Source organism: Chiloscyllium plagiosum, chromosome 21 (genome assembly GCF_004010195.1).
Source record: "Chiloscyllium plagiosum isolate BGI_BamShark_2017 chromosome 21, ASM401019v2, whole genome shotgun sequence".
In the NCBI taxonomy this organism is placed as follows: domain Eukaryota; kingdom Metazoa; phylum Chordata; class Chondrichthyes; order Orectolobiformes; family Hemiscylliidae; genus Chiloscyllium; species Chiloscyllium plagiosum.
Window position 1 is genome coordinate 41,354,264 of NC_057730.1, and position 17,915 is coordinate 41,372,178.

At 39.1% G+C, this 17,915-nt stretch overlaps 1 protein-coding gene across 2 annotated transcripts; it reads left to right on the top strand.

The window, feature by feature from the left end:
- Positions 1-333: 333 nt before the first annotated feature.
- Positions 334-13,286, top strand: tmem11 (transmembrane protein 11). 2 transcript variants are annotated; one of them, XM_043711888.1, is made up of 2 exons: positions 334-599; positions 9,646-13,286. In XM_043711888.1, exons 1-2 carry the CDS (start codon positions 373-375, stop codon positions 10,160-10,162), a joined length of 744 nt encoding a protein of 247 aa, XP_043567823.1. In that variant the 5' UTR covers positions 334-372; the 3' UTR covers positions 10,163-13,286. The 2 variants fall into 2 exon arrangements, with proteins under 2 accessions (XP_043567823.1, XP_043567824.1); XM_043711889.1 differs by lacking the exon at positions 334-599 and adding an exon at positions 665-765.
- The last annotated feature ends 4,629 nt before the right edge of the window (positions 13,287-17,915 follow it).

The window sequence follows — 17,915 nt, forward strand, 5'->3', positions numbered from 1 at the left end:
AAAGGTTTACGGTATGATGTAACTGAAATCAGATATTGAAAAAGACCTGGCTTGTTCAGTCTCTCATCTTTCAGAATGACCACGTAGGTTTCAGTTGTTAACAATGGGCGCCATGTCGGCCCAGATAATGCATTCAAGGTGTAAGGAGAGAGAAACAGTTACCGTTTCGAGTCCGGTGTGACTTTTTTTTCTCTTCCAAGAAGTGTGCACACACTAACATCAAACTCGATAATGCAGCTTATATGAAAAGTCTCCACTGAACTCCTTAGTTCACAAATACAACGCAATGTCCATTCGAACCGCGAAATCTTTGTTCAAAAAGAAGACAAACAGCGACCCGTCGTGGTGTCCTTGCCGCTGATTGGATTGTTAATGAAGTCCCGCCACGCGGCGTACGGGCACGCGCGAGGCATTATGGGATTTGTAGTCTCCATGTCCCCTTGGGCTCAGCACCTGCCGCCAGAAAGAAACTACAAATCCCAGCAGGTCGTCTGTGGCAGCGAGGACGAGGAGAGAAGGAGAGAAAAATTCCTTCCCTGGATGCTGGTAAAAATGGCGGCTTGGGGAAGGAGGCGCGGTAACACCGGGATGAGGGAAAGGTCAGTACCCGCGTTCTTGCATTTTTTTCCCTTTCTGATCGGATTGAAGGTGCGAAGGCCTCGACACGGTTTATGACAAGTGTTGCCGCAGCCAACTGATGGCGGCTCGTGTGGTTAAATCGAGCGGAGTGAAGCTTCACATTGGCCGGCCTAACATACAAGCCAGGTGGGGGCGGTCTCCAAAACTCACTGGGCCTGGGTTTCAATGTAAAAACCAATGGTTTCCTAATGAAACGTGGATGATTTTATCGGTAAATTCCATCGTCCGTGTTGGGGGAGGGGAGGGTGCCGCTGTTTTGACCCCCAGCTCTTCTGGAAGCTTCCAAATTTGAATGTGCCTGTGGAGTTTGCAACCATGAAGGGATTTGTTTTTAGGAGTCACGGGGCTGGTGAAGAAGACTTCAAATTGCCTTTTTCTTGGCGGCCTGAGTCTAGATTGGTCGTGAAGTGATGAGATCCTGCACCGTTTGGTCGTGTGGTTTTAGGCGGAGTTCAGTAACACTTCTGCCCTTGTGGATCTAACAAGTGGAGAGGGAATTCAGTAAATAATTCAGTCACCGAGATTTGTAATGTTGCTGACCTCTCTTTATTGCCTCGGGGAAATTGAAGCGAAGGAAAATAGACAAATCTGTAAGTTCTGTTTCGGCTTCCGGGGCTGTTATACAAATAAATCTGAGAGATATGAAGAGGTGTAGATTCACATAGTGTAACTTCCATTTATATCATGAGTGTAAATTTAGTTTCTTTCTAATTACGTGGTTATTCTCAATTTGTCCTGGTTCTAAACTCCATTTTTATAGAAAAGTATTTGTAAAGTGCAGAGCAGAAAATTATTCTGCAAGTTTTGCTGTAGTTAGCAGTTAGTTTGTAGCAATGAGTGGATGCAACAACTTCATATTTCAAAATCATAATCTTCAGTTGCTGTCAAAGAAATGTCCAATTAATTTCATCCTTCCCCAAAAATGGGCTCAGTAATGTCAGCAGAAAGTGAGGACTGTAGATGCTGGAAATCAGAGTTGAGAGTGTAGTGCTGCAAAAGCGGAGCAGGAGAATTGATGTTTCAGGCATAAGCCCTTCATCAGGAATTCTGTTTGGGTCTTTGACATTTCCTCCACTTAAAAAAAATATTGACAATCACAATGACTGTAGTTTTAAAATGTTTTGATTATTTTCACGATAGATTAACAGACTTCCATGGAATAGAGAATATGTCATATGAAAATCTGTACAACCATAAATTTTCTATTTGTGTTTCTGTGTTATACTCACTGGTTTGCTCCTTTTGAGTTTGTGAAGCTGGAGATTTGGAAGGAGCTATTTTAGTGCTTTTATTTCATCATGGGATGATTCCTAAATCAAGTTTTGCTGTGGACAACTTGAGATAAAACAAATAAATAGTAATGTTGCCATTGAACTTTAGGCCCTCACACCTCTATTGTATGCTGCCCAATGGCTAATGAAACATGAACAGTGATATTAAATTAGTTAAATCAGCATACCATCTCCTGAGGTTTATAAACTATGGGTGTAGAATTAACGACAAACAATCAGTGTCAGTATTCACTGGTTCAGACTTTGCAATAACGAACTCATGCATGATAGTGGAATTGCCTCCTGTGGAACCTGTGTCTCTCGCCTGTTTTCCACCCAGCTTCCCCCACCCAAAAAAAAAGGAAGCACCACTTACCCAGTTGTTGTACTCTAATCTCCACTTTCTTTTTGTCTGCGTCTTTGACATTTCCTCCACTTAAATGTTAAACCTTAATGCATTTAGCTGCATTTCTTTGTAATGAAGTTGTCTGTTTTGTTAACTTGTTGTATTTCAACATGTAAGGTCATACATCTGTAACTTGACATTCACGTGTATCACTATTTTGGCAAGCAGCATGTTTGCAGAGTTGTTTTGATGTTGATGTTCAATGGATATGGTTCTGCTTATCTGCACATTACTGTAGTTAAATTTCAACCTTTCACAGTAAAGTGACTAGTTACTTGATATACCCCTCTATCAGTTGAATGCCAAATTGTTGTCCCAGAAGACATGGAACTTCCTGGAAAGTACCAAGCAACACATGGGCTGAGCATGTAATGATCTTGAAACAGCTGGATGTTGAATTCAGACTTAATATTTTGGCCAACAACCTTATCTTTCAATTTATTTGTAAAATAAAATATTCTTTATTTGAAATTTAATTGAAAGGGTTATACAAAGACATTAAAAAAACAACCTTTTTGAAAAGCTATCATTATTAGATGATGCATTGCATCTCAGTAGTTTGAACTAATGCTGTAGTTTGAACTGTATTAACTTTTGATTTGTAGACCTCCCTTCAATAGACTTGTACAGCAAAAATGTTTGTCTCTTTAATCCTATACACCCAAACAGCTGCTAACCCTAGTCTTTATTGAATATTGAAAATAATCAGTGTATCAGTTGTTACTCTAAAAGTTTTCATGTCCATTTTCATCAATATAGTTAATGACATACCCTCTATGCATAAACTTGGAAAGACTTGTGAATTTATGCATAAAATTTCCTGACTGAGCTGAAAATTCTTTTGAAATTGAGGTTGCAAAAATTATTTATTTGACACAGTCTGATCTTTGCAGTAATGTTTCCATTTTTATCCAGCATTTGAAGACTTCTGTTTAAAATATGTTGCAACAAGCAGTGGCTTGAGATTTTATTGTTAACCTCTCTACACAACATAAAGTTCCTCTTGGTTATCTTGTTTTATAAGTGCAGGGGTGTCTTTAAGTGTGTCCTACTGATTCTGCCCAGACCTTCTTTTGAGCTTTCATTTTTCCTTTCATGGAGCTGGTTGTATGGCCCAATGGTGGATTTCATGGTTAATGTAACTGTCAGCTCATTTTCCAAGAATTATTTTCCAAATGAGGAAGCTTGATGATTGGCAGAGGTTGACTTTAGAAGTCATGATTAAGTGATTTAATTATTTTTGTGAGGGTGGTGAAGTACTTCCTTGGGGGCCAAAAAAGTAAATATAGTAAAAAAATTGGATGAAAAGCTAAAGAACAAAGGAGAAAGTAAGACCAGAATAATATAAATCTGTATTGAGTGGGTGAGAAATGAGAGGGATGGCAAATTTAAGAAAAGGGTTTTGGAAATATGTAGACTTGAACATCTTTGAAGTGCTTGGCAATATTGTGTTGTGGCTGTTGTAATACTACAGGTAATGTTGCCAAATTGAAATTGATGGATTCTATTGATTCTGTAGTGGTGGTGCAATACAACAGTTATATTGTAAACTGTTCAAATTAGAATTTTAAATTGTATTCAACCTGCAGGAAAAATTTTCTTTTTGATCAGCTAGGCTACAAAGATTTCTCACTATTTCAAAAATAAGTTCTTGTTTAGAGTTTATCCTGTTTATGGAGAATGTTCACTCCTGCCTTGAAAATGTACCTCACTTAGCTACATGTAAAGTGTTTCACTGTTGCCAAAAGCTTTTTTTGTGGAGGGCAAAGGGCAGTGACAGAAGCTGATTCTGTTGGAGTTTAACCAATAAAAATGCTTAATACCATATCTATCTTGATAGCACAGAGCATTGGTAAGTTTCTTTTCTTCTTTTGGCCTATTATGGAATTGGCCTACAGTATTGTCTGGAGCAGAGAGAATGTCAATTCCAAATGACATACCTAATCTTCCACGTTCTACACATGGCTAAGTTGGTTCAGTCATGCATTAATGTACTGCAGATCCACCAGATAAGAAAATTAGATACCAAAAGGAGGATTGGATAGGATTATGTCTTTGCTAGACGGTATGTCAGAGCTGCTTGTGAATTACTTCATGTGGACGTGCTGGTGTTGGACTGGGGTGAACAAAGTAAAAAATCACATGACATTGGGTTATAGTCTAACAGGTTTATTTGAAACTGCAAACTTTTGGAGCCCCTATCCATCCTCTGGCAGCTAGTGAGAGAGAATCCATTGGAGACACAATTTATAAGTAAAACATCAAAGGGCTGTGCAACTTATGCAAATATATTGAACAAATCTCATGGCTTTTAAGTCTTTAATCAGTTAGAATGGGAAGTGCAGGTTTGATGGATTAATATGTAAATCTTAGAATTTCTTTCACTGTGTCACTGTGTCATCCCGTTTTCCCCCTCACACTGAGCAAAACACTTAGACACAATATAGTTTTACTTCCTTCATCTTTATTCCGGGCCCTGGAGGGAGAGAGAATGACCGCCCATGTGCACGGAGATATAAGTTCTCGGTCTTATCTTGAAAAGCAGTTTCTTGTGGAAATATGTAGACCTTTTTACAGGGAGGAGCATCCAGATAAGGCAACATACATATTAATTGGGTGACCATTACAATCAGTGAGTGTCAATAGTAAAGATTAAGCTATCTGCTGTTACACAATGAATGTTCTTAACCTTAACTGGCTTCACATAATGAATACTTTTCACTTTGTTAAACTGACCTTACATACTGAATGCTTCCAATATTAAATGGCTCTCCATAATGAATGTTTTTCCAACTTGTTAACCATTACCCTTGCCTCCAGCACTCTATTGTTGTATTTGCAAATGTTCATTCTCCCCATAGATTTATATGTGCAGGTGTATGTACATAAAGAGGATGGAGAGAGAGTGTATGTACTGAGAGGGAATATGTTGGAGTGTGAGGGAGTGTATATATGTGTGTATGAGAGAGGGTCTGTGTGTGTAATGTGGCAGGATTACCTGTAGCGTGACATGAACCCAAGATTCCAGTTGAGGCCATCCTCATGGGTACCAAACATGGCTATCAGCCTCTGTTCAGCAATTCTGTGTTGTTGCATGTTCCGAAGTCCACCTTCAAGGACAGATCTTCAGGTAATTGTCCTCCAAGGTGAACTTTGGGGCACGCAACAATGCAGATTTGCTGAACAGAAACTGATAGCCATGTTTGGTACCCATGAAGATGGCGTCAACTGGAATCTTGCATTCATGTCACTGTACAGGTGACCCAGTCACATTATGCACACTCATACATACGCTCTCTCACAAACATACATAGATCCTCTGTCATCCACTCACTCACTCTCTCATGGGCATATACAGAGGTACCTCGATTATCTGAATGATACAGGAGGGGAGTATTTTGTTCAGATAATCGAATGTTGGATAATACAGTTTAGCCAAGCATCGGGACCTTGCGATATTCTGATTATCAAGGTTCCTGTGCACTCCCTCGCACTTGCACGCATGCTCTCTCATATATACACTCCATCACAAACTCTCAATCCCTCTCAAGCACGCTCTCGTGTGCTCCTCCATCTTCACACGCGCGCACAAATCTAAAGGATCAATTTGTATTTACATTTACCTTCTATTTTGTTCAAAAAACACACAATCTGTAGCCAGTCAGTGATGCATTTTATAAATTCCTACTTTGAAAATAAAACCAGTCTGACTCCAGTTTGAGATACAAACAGACTTGAAACAAAGCCTCGCACATAAATGCATTGTCCAACCTGAGGTGTTACCATCATTCTCATAAAACTTCAAGGCTTATCATGGGTAGCAGTGACTTGAAAGAAATACTGGGATTTACCAATTGATCACTCGAAACCTGCACCCCCATTCTAACTGATTAAAGACATAAAAGCCATCTAGCTTTGTTAAATATATCCACATGGGTTGTATGACCTTTGATCTTCGACTTATAAATTCTCTGTCTGCCTGAGGAAGGAGCAGGGACTCTGGAAGCTTGCGGTTTCAAATAAACCTGTTGGACTGTAACCTGGTGTTGTGTATTTTGGCTTTGAGTGTTCCTTGGTGAGCAGCATAGCTCATAAAGTGCAGTTACATGGCCACCTTCATTCTAGGGCGGGAGTGAATGGAGTTGGGGGCAGGGTTTCATGAACAGGGAGTAAACTTTTTAAAAACTCCAAGCCTCAGAAGAAAAGCATTTAATCAATTAACCGAATAATCGATTATCTGAACGAAATAGTGCCCGCCTATCACGTTCGGATAATCGAAGTTTGCAGATGACACCAAAATTGGAGGTGTCGTGGAACTGCTAAAAAGGTTACCGCAAATTACAACAGGATCTTGATCAGATGGGCCAGTGGGCTGAGGAGTGGCAGATGGAGTTTACTTTTGATAAATGTGAGGTACTGCATTTTGGGAAAACAAATCTTAGCAGGACTTATACACTTAATGGTAAGGTCCTGATGAGTGTTGCTGAACCAAGAGACCTTGGAGTGCAGGTTCATTGCCTCTTGAAAGTGGAATCTCAGGTAGATAGGATAGTGAAGAAGGTGTTTGGTATGCTTTACTTTCTTGGTCAGAGTATTGAGTACAGGAGTTGGGAGGTCACGTTGCAGCTGTACAGGAGATTGGTTAGGCTACTTTTGGAATATTGTCTGCAGTTCTGGTCTCCTTCCTATTTGAACGATTTTGTGAAACTTGAAAGGGTTCGGAAAAGATTTCCTAGGATGTTGCCAGGGTTGGAGGATCTGAGCTATAGGGAGAGGTTGAACAGGCTAGGACTGTTTTCCCTGGAGTGTCAAAGGCAGAGTGTTGACCTTTATAGAGGTTTATAAAATCATGAGGGGCATGGATAGGGTAAATGGACAAGGTCTTTTCCCTGGGATGGGGGAAGTCCCGAACTAGAGGGCATAGGTTTAGGTTGAGAGGGGCAAGATATCCAAGAGACCTAAGGGGCAACATTTTCATGCAGAGGGTGGTGCATATGTGGAATGGGCTGCCAGAGGAAGTGGTGGACACTAGTACAGTTGCAATATTTAAAAGGCATCTGGATGGGTATATGAATAGAAAGGGTTTGGAGGGGTATGGGCCGGGTACTGGCAGTTGGGACGAGATGGGGTTGGGTTATCTGGTCAGCATGGGTGAGTTGGTCCAAAGGGTCTGTTTCCATGCTGTATGTCTCTATGACTCTATACAGGTGAATATATCCCATGAATTCTACTTGCCTATCAATTGCCGCATGCCTTGAATGCTATGGAAACTTTTACCATTGACAAAATTGAGACTTTTGAACAATATTAAAGTATATGACAAACTTTTAAAATGCAACTTTTAGTTTGGTATTCTTGCTTCAAGTAGCTTTTTTCCTGGACCCTTGGACTGTGTGGTGGTAATTCTTGCCTCTGCTTTAAAAGATCACAAGTTAGAATTTGATCCTAGGTGACAAGCAATGCGTAATCGAGTGTCCTGTTGTCAGGGCTACCTTCTGAGCAAGGTCATATTACATGAAATAGAGATGTGAAATTCTTTAAAAGCAATTTAATGGATAGAGTGGGAAAAATATTTAAAATGGAGAACAAACATGCTGCCTGTGTCCTTAAAAATAGTTCACTTGTTGATTTAGATGTTCTTCACAGCCTTGGCTTGGGACACCTTTTAGAGGTTTGAACATCTTGTTAGTTATATCATGTATTTGGGGAATCAAAAGAGGTAGACTGGCTAATAGAGTTGAGGTCACAATCAGACTAGCCAAGATCTTAACGATTGGCAGAGCAGGGTCAAGAGTCAGATACCCAACTAAGGCGTAAGGCATAGTGGCAGTGGTAAGCAGTTTTAAAGTGAAAGCAAACTGTTGTTGTCAGGTTCTGGTGGAGGATTGAAGTCAAGGACTTTTCCAGAAGTCCTAAATTTCACCACTACAGAGCAGCTAAAATTTTAAAAATATTTCTTTTGAAACTCATTGTAACTTTTCTCTTCACTGCTCTGTATAGTTTGCAAATATCTTTGCTTGCTGTATTAACATTGAAAAGATCACCGTATCCTCCTCTACATCTTTGTCTGTGTCTTTCTTTCCTTTAGGCTTTTAGACTTGATGCTTGACATCACTGGTGTTGATTTGCTCTGCCTAAGTGGAAATTGTGTAATTAATGACATAATTAGGGAAGGGAAACCTTTTTGAAATTCTTAGGTGTGTCTGTAGATATGAAGAGTTTTATTTTGTTTTGTTTTATCTTATAAACTTTCGCATCATAGAATCCCTACAGTGTGGAAGGAGGCCATTTGGCCCATCGAGTCTGCAGAGCATCCCACCCAGACCCAGCCCCTCCCACCCTGTCTCTGTGATTCCACATTTACCATGGCTAGCCTGCTCACCCATGGACACTATGGGACACTTTTTAGCATGGTTAATCCACCTAACCTGCACCATCTTTGGACTGTGGGAAGAAACTGAAACATTCGGTGAAAATCTTATGTAGACACAGGGAAAACAAGCAAACTCCATATAGTCATTCAAGGGTGGAATTGAACCTGGGTCCCTGGCACTGAAGCAAAATTACTAACCACTGAGCAACTGTGCTACCTCATTTTATTTTACTTTTTGTATTGTACACAGCATATTTGTGTCATGTGTCTTTTTTTCTGCAAGTTTAAATATCTTATTGTGTTCAAATATTGAACCTTGTGATAGAGCATCAATAGTGGCAGTTTTCTAATACTGTTTTTTAGTGGTTGTCATTATGACTAGAAAATAAGATGCAGTTTGGATAATTTAAGGTTTCAAAATCAAATTTAATCTCTCAAACCTACCTTAAATCTCAAAGTAATTATGATTCTGTACCAGCAAATCTCTGAGACACATTTTTTCTGTGTAAAAAGTATTTTCAATTTTGCAGTGATTTAAAAACCTTCAGGATGTTTCAAAGCACTTTACTGCAGTGGATTACTTTTTGAAGAAAGTTATTGCTCCAGTGTAGGAAACATGGATATAATTTGGATACTGCGAAGCCCCACAAAAGATGTGTGATCAATGAATAGGTCTTATAAATCATTGCCCTTTTGTTTTTGAGTGCAAATGATTATAACTTTATTTTTTTTAAAAAAGGCATTGGACCTGAATTTAGGTTGTCAGAACTGCCATGTCATATTTTACTGTCCTTTTTTAAGTTAAAGCTTGGAGGGAATGAAGAATTGATGTAAAATTGAAATGCAATTGCTTCTCTGATAATCCAGTCACCATAGAGATATAAGGTTGTTGGAAGTCTTGCCTCACCATGTCCCAGTTTGCATATTTCTGATATTTTACCATCTGTCCTCTGCAGGGGGCCACTGAATTCAACAGACTGCTATATTGTCCGTGAAATCTACAATGGGGAGAATGCACAGGAACAATTTGAATATGAGCTGGAGCATGCCTTGGAGACCCAGTACAAGTATATTATTATCGAGCCAACTCGAATTGGAGATGAGACAGCACGTTGGATCACAGTTGGGAATTGCTTGCATAAAACATCCGTCATTGCAGGATCGGTGTGCCTGTTAGCTCCTTTAGCACTGGCTCCAGAATATGCTCGTTACATAACCCTTCCTATCGGGGCTGTCAGTGTGGCCTGTGCAGCTCTGTATGGTATTTCTTGGCAATTTGATCCTTGCTGCAAATACCAAGTGGAATATGACACATGTAAACTCTCCCGGTTACCCCTGAACACACTCACTTCATCCACGCCCGTGGTTCTGATTAGAAAAGATGATATTCACCGGAAAAGACTCCACAACACAATAGCATTGGCAGCCTTGATGTACTGTGTTAAGAAAATTTGTGAGATCTGTGCAGTATGATTGGGACAAATGGTGCTGTTATAATCTACCTATTAGTACTGTTAATATGACAAATGTGGTCAGTGAAGACTGCAGGAACAAGGTCCCAAATAGATTTTTAGAAGTATCTCCCCTTGTACACTGTGGTCTCCAGTCCACATTTTAGTTTTGCCAATCCCCATGACCTTGAATCGCTCTAAAAGACCGTAGTGTAGACCTGACATTTGAGAAATTCAATATATGCAGAGCTACTGAGTTGTTTCAGGTGATGAACAGGCAAATGACTCTGTTACCTTCATATTCTGCAAATTTCTACAAAAAAAGGTATTATGTGGCTTTTGAGTTCTCCTATTTACAGTACAGAAAGAATTCCCACAAGGGTCCTAAGTATATATACAGAGTTGAACACTTATATTTTTAAAATTTAAGTGATAGCTTTGGTAGGTCTTGCCAAGTGATATTAATGTAATTCAGAAACATTGCTGCATGTGTATTATAAAATGTGATCTTCACATTTGTTTCCTGTGCTAGGCTGCAGCATTTGAGATGAATTAATTTAACCTGACATTCAGTTATTACTTTAATGGTGCAACTGTAGCAAGTTACTTCCAATTGAATTTGTTACATTAAAGACAGAAAATGAAATTCACTTGCAAAACATGAAATTAGTGTGTCTGGATTTAATGTGCGATGACTCCATCATTTGTTTCTTTTTAACATGTGGGTTGCCACAATGTAGTCATGAATGCTGAAGTTTTAAAGACTGGTGAGGGAGTTATAGCACCTAAATGCTCATCAGTAGGATTTAAATTTTGTCAATAGCTCAAGTTTGTCCCCAGTGGTTTATCATGAAGAAAAGTCTGAGCTTTGTTGCTACCACTTTTCCTCACTGCTGCTGTAAGAAATAAACAATTGAATTGGAGTTGGAATCTGTGAAAATGTTTTGATGTGGTGAAACAGTTTGAATTCCAAACCAAATCTGAGAAAGTTTTGAAATTAGAATTTGTATTCTTATGCATTCGAATCTGGTTCTGGTTTCCCTGCAACCAAGCTGTTGCTGTAATATGAAGACATTTTTTTAAATTTGATAATAAAAGGGACCATTTTCGGATGCAGTCACAATGTCACCAAGGTGCCTCATTTTAATTTTGGTGACATTTCCATCCCAACACATGGGTCAATCCTTTTACTGCATGTTTTTTTTGAGTATTTTGTTTTCATTCCTCCTAGTAATATTTCATTGGAAGCGACATAAAGTTCTGAAAGGACAATATAGAGGATTGGACAGACCTAAATTGTGGGTTCCGGTTGTACTTTAGGATTACAATGCAATATAAGAAATAATTGCATTTATTTTCCTTAGCTTGTGTAATTGAACTGGTATTTATACAATGCATTGATGAACTTTGTGTGTACGATGGGATGATGGTATGTGTCTGATTAAATGTGACGCACTTCAGGCAGATAGTTTTGGGCATATTATGCAAATTATATTTTAAAGAAGTAACTTTTTTGAAAACTTTATAGATTTGTGTATCTTGGATCTTCTTAGACAATCCAATAAAGATTAAGAAGAATTGGTACTGGAATTGCTAAATGACATTACAATGACTTAGTTAACTTTACCCAACAAACGGTGACGTTTATGCTTTTGAATGTGAAATGATATGCAATTCCGTACCCTGAGCTATTGATATACTTGATGTTGGCTGACACTAAAATTTTTGATAAATACTTCAAAGAATTATCTTACCTTTTTATACCGGAAATTAACAAATGCTGAGTAGTCACTCTACTTATTGCTTGGTGTGTGTTTTCCCAGCAAAGAAGTTAATATTTTCTTAAATGTTTGCCAAGTACAATCTGATATTGATGCCACTGAATCCATTGATATGACAAAATTAAAAGTGTTTTTCTCTATATTTAGACACATCGAGTGACATGAAAGAAAGGCATTCTGCAAAATTATCACTAAATTTTGGCTGTTGTATCTATATTGCTAATGGTCAGCCTCAGCATTTGTGACATTCATTCTCGTCCTATTTCCCCTCTTGCTCTCATTTTTGCTCCTCCCTTTTTTCATACCATTCTTACTTTCTACCCTCTCTCCAGGAAAGTTGATTGTATGGCATAGTTCAATATTGAAAGGATCACGTCCCATTCTTTACACACAACCCCAGGTGAGGTGAACAATAGTGCTTTTCCAAGACTGATTTTCATCACCAGTACTAAAAGTAAAATGAAGGCAAGAGGTAACAGAAATTATCTTTATGCCAATCAGTGAATTTACTTCATTTACTTGAGTCATTGATGTCATTTGCTTGGTAAGTTCTTCTTTGCATATACCCCTTTACACCCTCACCTTTGAGTCATGGCAACTTATTCACCAGGAGCCAGTATTATTTCAATTACTGCCTTAAATAATATTTGAAATGTTCAACATTTTCTAAACAATACACCATTGTCGTCTTTTAGACTTAATATGTTAAGCAATATGCTAAGTACACATTCAATATTTGTAAGGCAGTGGAAGCAAATTATGCAGCTGCCAATGTAGTAATATATACACCTAACTGTAATATTCCAAGTTTAACAATTGTACTATTAAAATTTGGAACCGCGGGCTAAAGGACAATGTATGTTGAGGTTTTCTGTATCCTGTTGATTTCCCAGTGTTACCATCATTTTTCCCATAAATACTTTAATACACTGGTTCACTTCTTGACAAAATAGTTTTCCAGAATACATTCTGTGAGCAAGACAGTATATTTTTAAAATTTGGTTGCTCATTCAAGGGGCCAGTGTCTTTTTCAAAAGACCTTTGACTATGTCTGTTTTGTTACAAAAGGGCACAATGACATGAAATGCATTGAAGTAAAAAATTACATAATATCTGTGCCTTGTGGTGAAAATGATATGTGGTTGCTGTGACTGCACTACTCCCCAGCCAAGAAATTGAAGAGATGATTGTGCCCCCTAGACAGTTTCAGTATTCTTTCTTGTGTTTTGAAATGTTTCTACTTTGCTATTCTGTTAAAGTCTCTGCATCTGCCAAATTAGATTACATAGGTTTGTTAAAGTATTGCATTTCTTAGTGTTAAATTGTTTGAACTGCATACTATAAATAAACACATTAGTGAGCAAATCAAACCTGTTTCTCCTTAAAGAAGGTAAATTTGTTTTTGTAGAGATATACAGCACAGAAACAGACCCTTTGGTTCAACTCATCCATGCCGACCGGATATCCTAAATTAATCTAGTCCCGTTTGTCAGCAGTTGGCCCATATCCCTTCTGAACCCTTCCTATTCAGATACTCATCCAAATGCCTTTTAAATGCTGTAATTGTACCAGCCAATTCATTCCATACACTCACGACTCTCTGTGTGAAAAGGTTGCCCTTAGGTCCTTTTAAATGTTTCCCCTCTCACTCTAAAACTATGCCATCTATTTCTGGACTCCCCCACACTAGGGAAAAGACCTTGATTATTTACCCTATCCATGCCCCTCATGACTTTATAAACTTCAGTAAGGTCACCCCTCAACCTCCAATGCTCCAGTGAAAACAGCCTCAGTCTATTCAGCTGCCCCCTTTAGCTCAAACCCTCCAATCCTGGCAACATCTTTCTAAATCTTGTCTGATCCCTTTCAAGTTTCACATATTTCTGATAGGAGGGAGACCAGAGTTGCACGCAATATTCCAACAGTCTTGTTCAGCCGCAACATGACCTCCCAACTCCTATACTCGATGCCCTGACTAATAAAGGAAACCAATAAAGAAATGCCGCCTTTACTATCCTATCTACCTGTGACTCCACTGTCAAGGAGCTAAGAACTTGCACTCAAAGATCTCTTTGTTCATCGACACTCCCCAGGACCTAACCATTAACTGGAGAAGTCTGTTTTGGCTTTCCAAAATGCATCACATCATGTTTATAAAAAATTAAACTCCATCTGCAACTCCTTGGCCCATCTCATCAACATCCCATTGTAATCTGAGGTAACCTCCTTTGCTGTCCACTACACCTCCAACTTTGGTGTCATCTGCAAACTTACTAACTATACCTCCTATGTTCACATACAAATCATTTGTATAAATGACAACAAGTAGTGGACCCAGCACCGATCCTTATGGCACACCACTGGTCACAGGCCTCCAGTCTGAAAGGCAGCCCTCCACCACCATCCTCTATCTTCTACCTTTGAGCCAGTTCTGTATCTAAATGGCTAGTTCTCCCTGTATTTCATGTGATCTAACCTTGCTAACCAGTCTACCATATCGAATGCCTTACTGAAGTCCATATAGATCACTTACACCACTCTGCCCTTGTCAGTCCTCCTTACTTCAAAAACTCAAAGTTTATGAGACATGATTTCCCACGCACAGTCATGTTGACTATTCTTAATCAGTCCTTGCCTTTACAAATAAGTCTAAATCTTGTTCCTCGGGATTCCCTCCAGTAACTTGCCCACCACAGATGTCAGGCTCACTGGTCTGTAGTTTCCTGGTTTTTCCTTACCATCCTTCTTAAATAGTGGCACCACGTTACTCAACCTCTAGTCATCCGGCACCTCACCTGGGACTATCATTGATACAAATATCTCAGCAAGGGGCCCAGCAACCACTTACCCAGATTCTCTCAGAGTTGTAGAGTACATCTGATCAGGTTCTGGGGATTTATCCACCTTCATGTGTTTTCAGACATCCAGCACCACTGCCTTCTATAATATGTCACCATCTATTTCCCCACATTCTCTATCTTCCATGTTCTCCACAGTAAACACTGATGCAAAATACTCATTTAGTATAGGTGTATATAGCTGTGGCAGCAGGAAGTAAATGCAATGTTTCCATGTTCCATTAAGTTATTCACCAGTTCTTTAAATTAATAGCTTTTTCCCGAACACTAGGCCAACAGAAAGTCCATTCGTGCAGAGAACTGTTGGATGAACTTCAAGATTTTTGGGGAGAGGAGGGGTATGAAATCAGGAGATAACATGATGAAGATTGGACATCTGCAGTGATGTAGTTGGAATTCCCGTACGATCAGGGAGTTTGTTATACTGCAAGTGAAACAGTCTGTCAGGGATTTGTGAAAGTGAAAACTAAGTATTCTATAGAATTAGTGATTGTTATCTTTTTGTCTATATAGGATGAATGAATATGCTAGAGTGCTACAAAATCCTTTTGAGAATTTATCAAGTATTCTTGAAGTTCCAAGTTTGTAGATAATTATGGTTAAATGGTTGCGAGATGTGTGCATAGATTGAGATAGTTGAATTTTTCAGCAGTATACCATTAATCTGAGGGTTATCGATTTTTCTTCCCTCATTAAGAATGAAGTGGATCAGATTTTCAACTCTTTTTTTTCTGTCTTTGTTTGGAATGTGAACATAAGTTGGCTTGCCCTGTGCCACTTTTATCGATATGCCTTAATGCTGACAACAATCTATAAATGTGTTACTGGAAAAGCACAGCAGGTCAGGCAGCATCCAGGGAACAGGAGAATCGACGTTTCGGGCATAAGCCCTTCTTCAGGATTCCTGAAGAAGGGCTTATGCACAAAACGTCGATTCTCCTGTTCCCTGGATGCTGCCTGACCTGCTGTGCATTTTCAGCTCTGATCTCCAGCATCTGCAGACCTCACTTTCTCCTCAACAATCTCTAAATGCCAAACCAACTGGGCTTGTGGCAAATCTGAGTAACATTGCCAATTTGCACTCTATTTATACTGAGAGTTCGCTTCCAAATGTGTTTAAATAGAGAATCAGCTTTTTGATAGAGACGCCTCTGACCAGTTTGGTTTGGAATTTACTCTCTGGTTATCAGTTGACAGATGAGTGTTCTGCTAGTTTTCAGCAATGTTTCTTTCTTGGGTCAAATAAACTTTTTTCTTGTATCTATCCCCTTGACATGGATAAATTTATAGCAGTACGTTACTGCAATGTCCTTCGGTGAAATCTTTGTGCGGATGACGGTCAGCTGGCATTTAGCAGTAACTCAGCTGGAAATGCCCACTTTAAGAGACACACACACACACAGTCACTTTTTGCTTGTTGAGCTTTGTAGTGCTTACTTAAAAAGCTTCACATTCTTGAGTGGACTGCACAAGTGGTATTCAGGAATGGTAAGTAAAGTCAGAACTACAGATTCGCTATTGCTGGAAAGTAATTTTACTTGTCTTGATCTGAGCATTCAAATAAGTAATTCCGTGGAATGCCTCTTGTATTGCCGGGAACTGATGCACCTTCCTTGTTATATTGCTTTCGTTTAAACCCCGGTATACTTTTTTAAAAATGGAGCAATTATCAATTTTTCTTTTTTTTTCAAAACCTGTCCACAAGGTGGAAAGTGGTTGTTGTTAGAATTGCTAATTTGACAAATGTGCTCTGGCTGAAACGAGACAGTAATGGCACTGGATAAGGGAGTAAATACATCAAACCAGCTTCTTATCATGTCATCCACATGCATATACTGAATTGCTATTATTCTTTATCAGGAGTGGGAGTATGAATGTACCACGTCTTCTCTCATCCACCACCATCACCCCACCATCACCCCAACTACAAAGGCTGCTACTGCTCTTCTGGTCAAAATAGGTCAGTTTCGTACAGGATTGGTACAAGGATAAAATAGAAACAATTCAGCAAATCACTGGGTTCGCTCATTGTGCCATTGAGGCCTTAATTCATGTAATACATGACAAAGCTCTTTTTGAGATGGAGATGTGTTATTTCATAGAATCCCTACAGTGTGGAAACAGGCCCTTTGGCCCAACAAGTCCACACTGACCCTCTGAAGAGTATCTCACTCAACCCCTATTTTCCTGCATTTACCCCTGACTAATACTCCTAACTATACCTGAACACTGGACAATTTAGCATTGCTAATTCACCTAACCTACACATCTTTGGATTGTGGGAGGAAACAGGAGCACCAGAGGAAACCCGCACAGATACTGGGAGAATGTGCAAACTCCACACAGTTGCTAGAATTTGGAATTGAACCTGGGTCCCTGATGTTGTGAGGCAGCAGTGCTAACCACTGAGCCACCATGCCATTTTGGTTACCATAAAAACATTATGGAATTTCTTGAGTTTAAATGTAATTCATAACAGAAAAGAATGAAAATATAATTTTTTGATAGCATTGCTTTAGTAGTAACTTCAATATGTGAAGAGAGGAAGCCCATTCTTCAGTGCAAGTGAGTTGTCTATTCAAGCATCTGATGCTAGCTGGGCATATAATAAAACAGGAGTTGTCTTTCCACAGCAGTTCTTCTCTAATCAGTTTGATTCATTGCAGCCCTTTCTCTCACTTTTCCAAATGATTGGTAAAACAGTACTTTCTAAACAGTGGGCACTCGAGTTTTTTGGGGAGGAGATATGCAATACTGAATTCTTGCAAGATTCTCAATGTTTTTGTTGTCAGATTCTGTATTTGAAGGCAAAGTTTTCCTTGTGTTGAACAATAGATACATGCTTGATTCAATCTTTTATCTGCTGGGTTTCTAAGGCATAAGAGGGGCAGTTAGCATAAATAATTGCTTGGCAGTACAGAACTAAACATTACTGAATAGAGACGAGAGTTTGAAGCTTCTGAATTCTATATAAAATGGTGTACCTTTGTTCAAATCTTTGCTCTGATGAGTGGCAGATTAAAAGCTTCACCTCTAATCTCTTTTTAACAAAGTTTACTGTTGCATACAGTTCTGGTCACCGCATTATCGGAAGGATGTGGAAGCTTTGGAAAGGGTTCAGAGGAGATTTACTAAG

Coding starts and splice junctions, on each gene's coding strand:
- tmem11 (XM_043711888.1), top strand. CDS start 373: ATGAAGTCCCGCCACGCGGCGTACGGGCACGCGCGAGGCATTATGGGA. Junction 600..9,645: donor AACACCGGGATGAGGGAAAG/GTCAGTACCCGC, acceptor TGTCCTCTGCAG/GGGGCCACTGAATTCAACAG.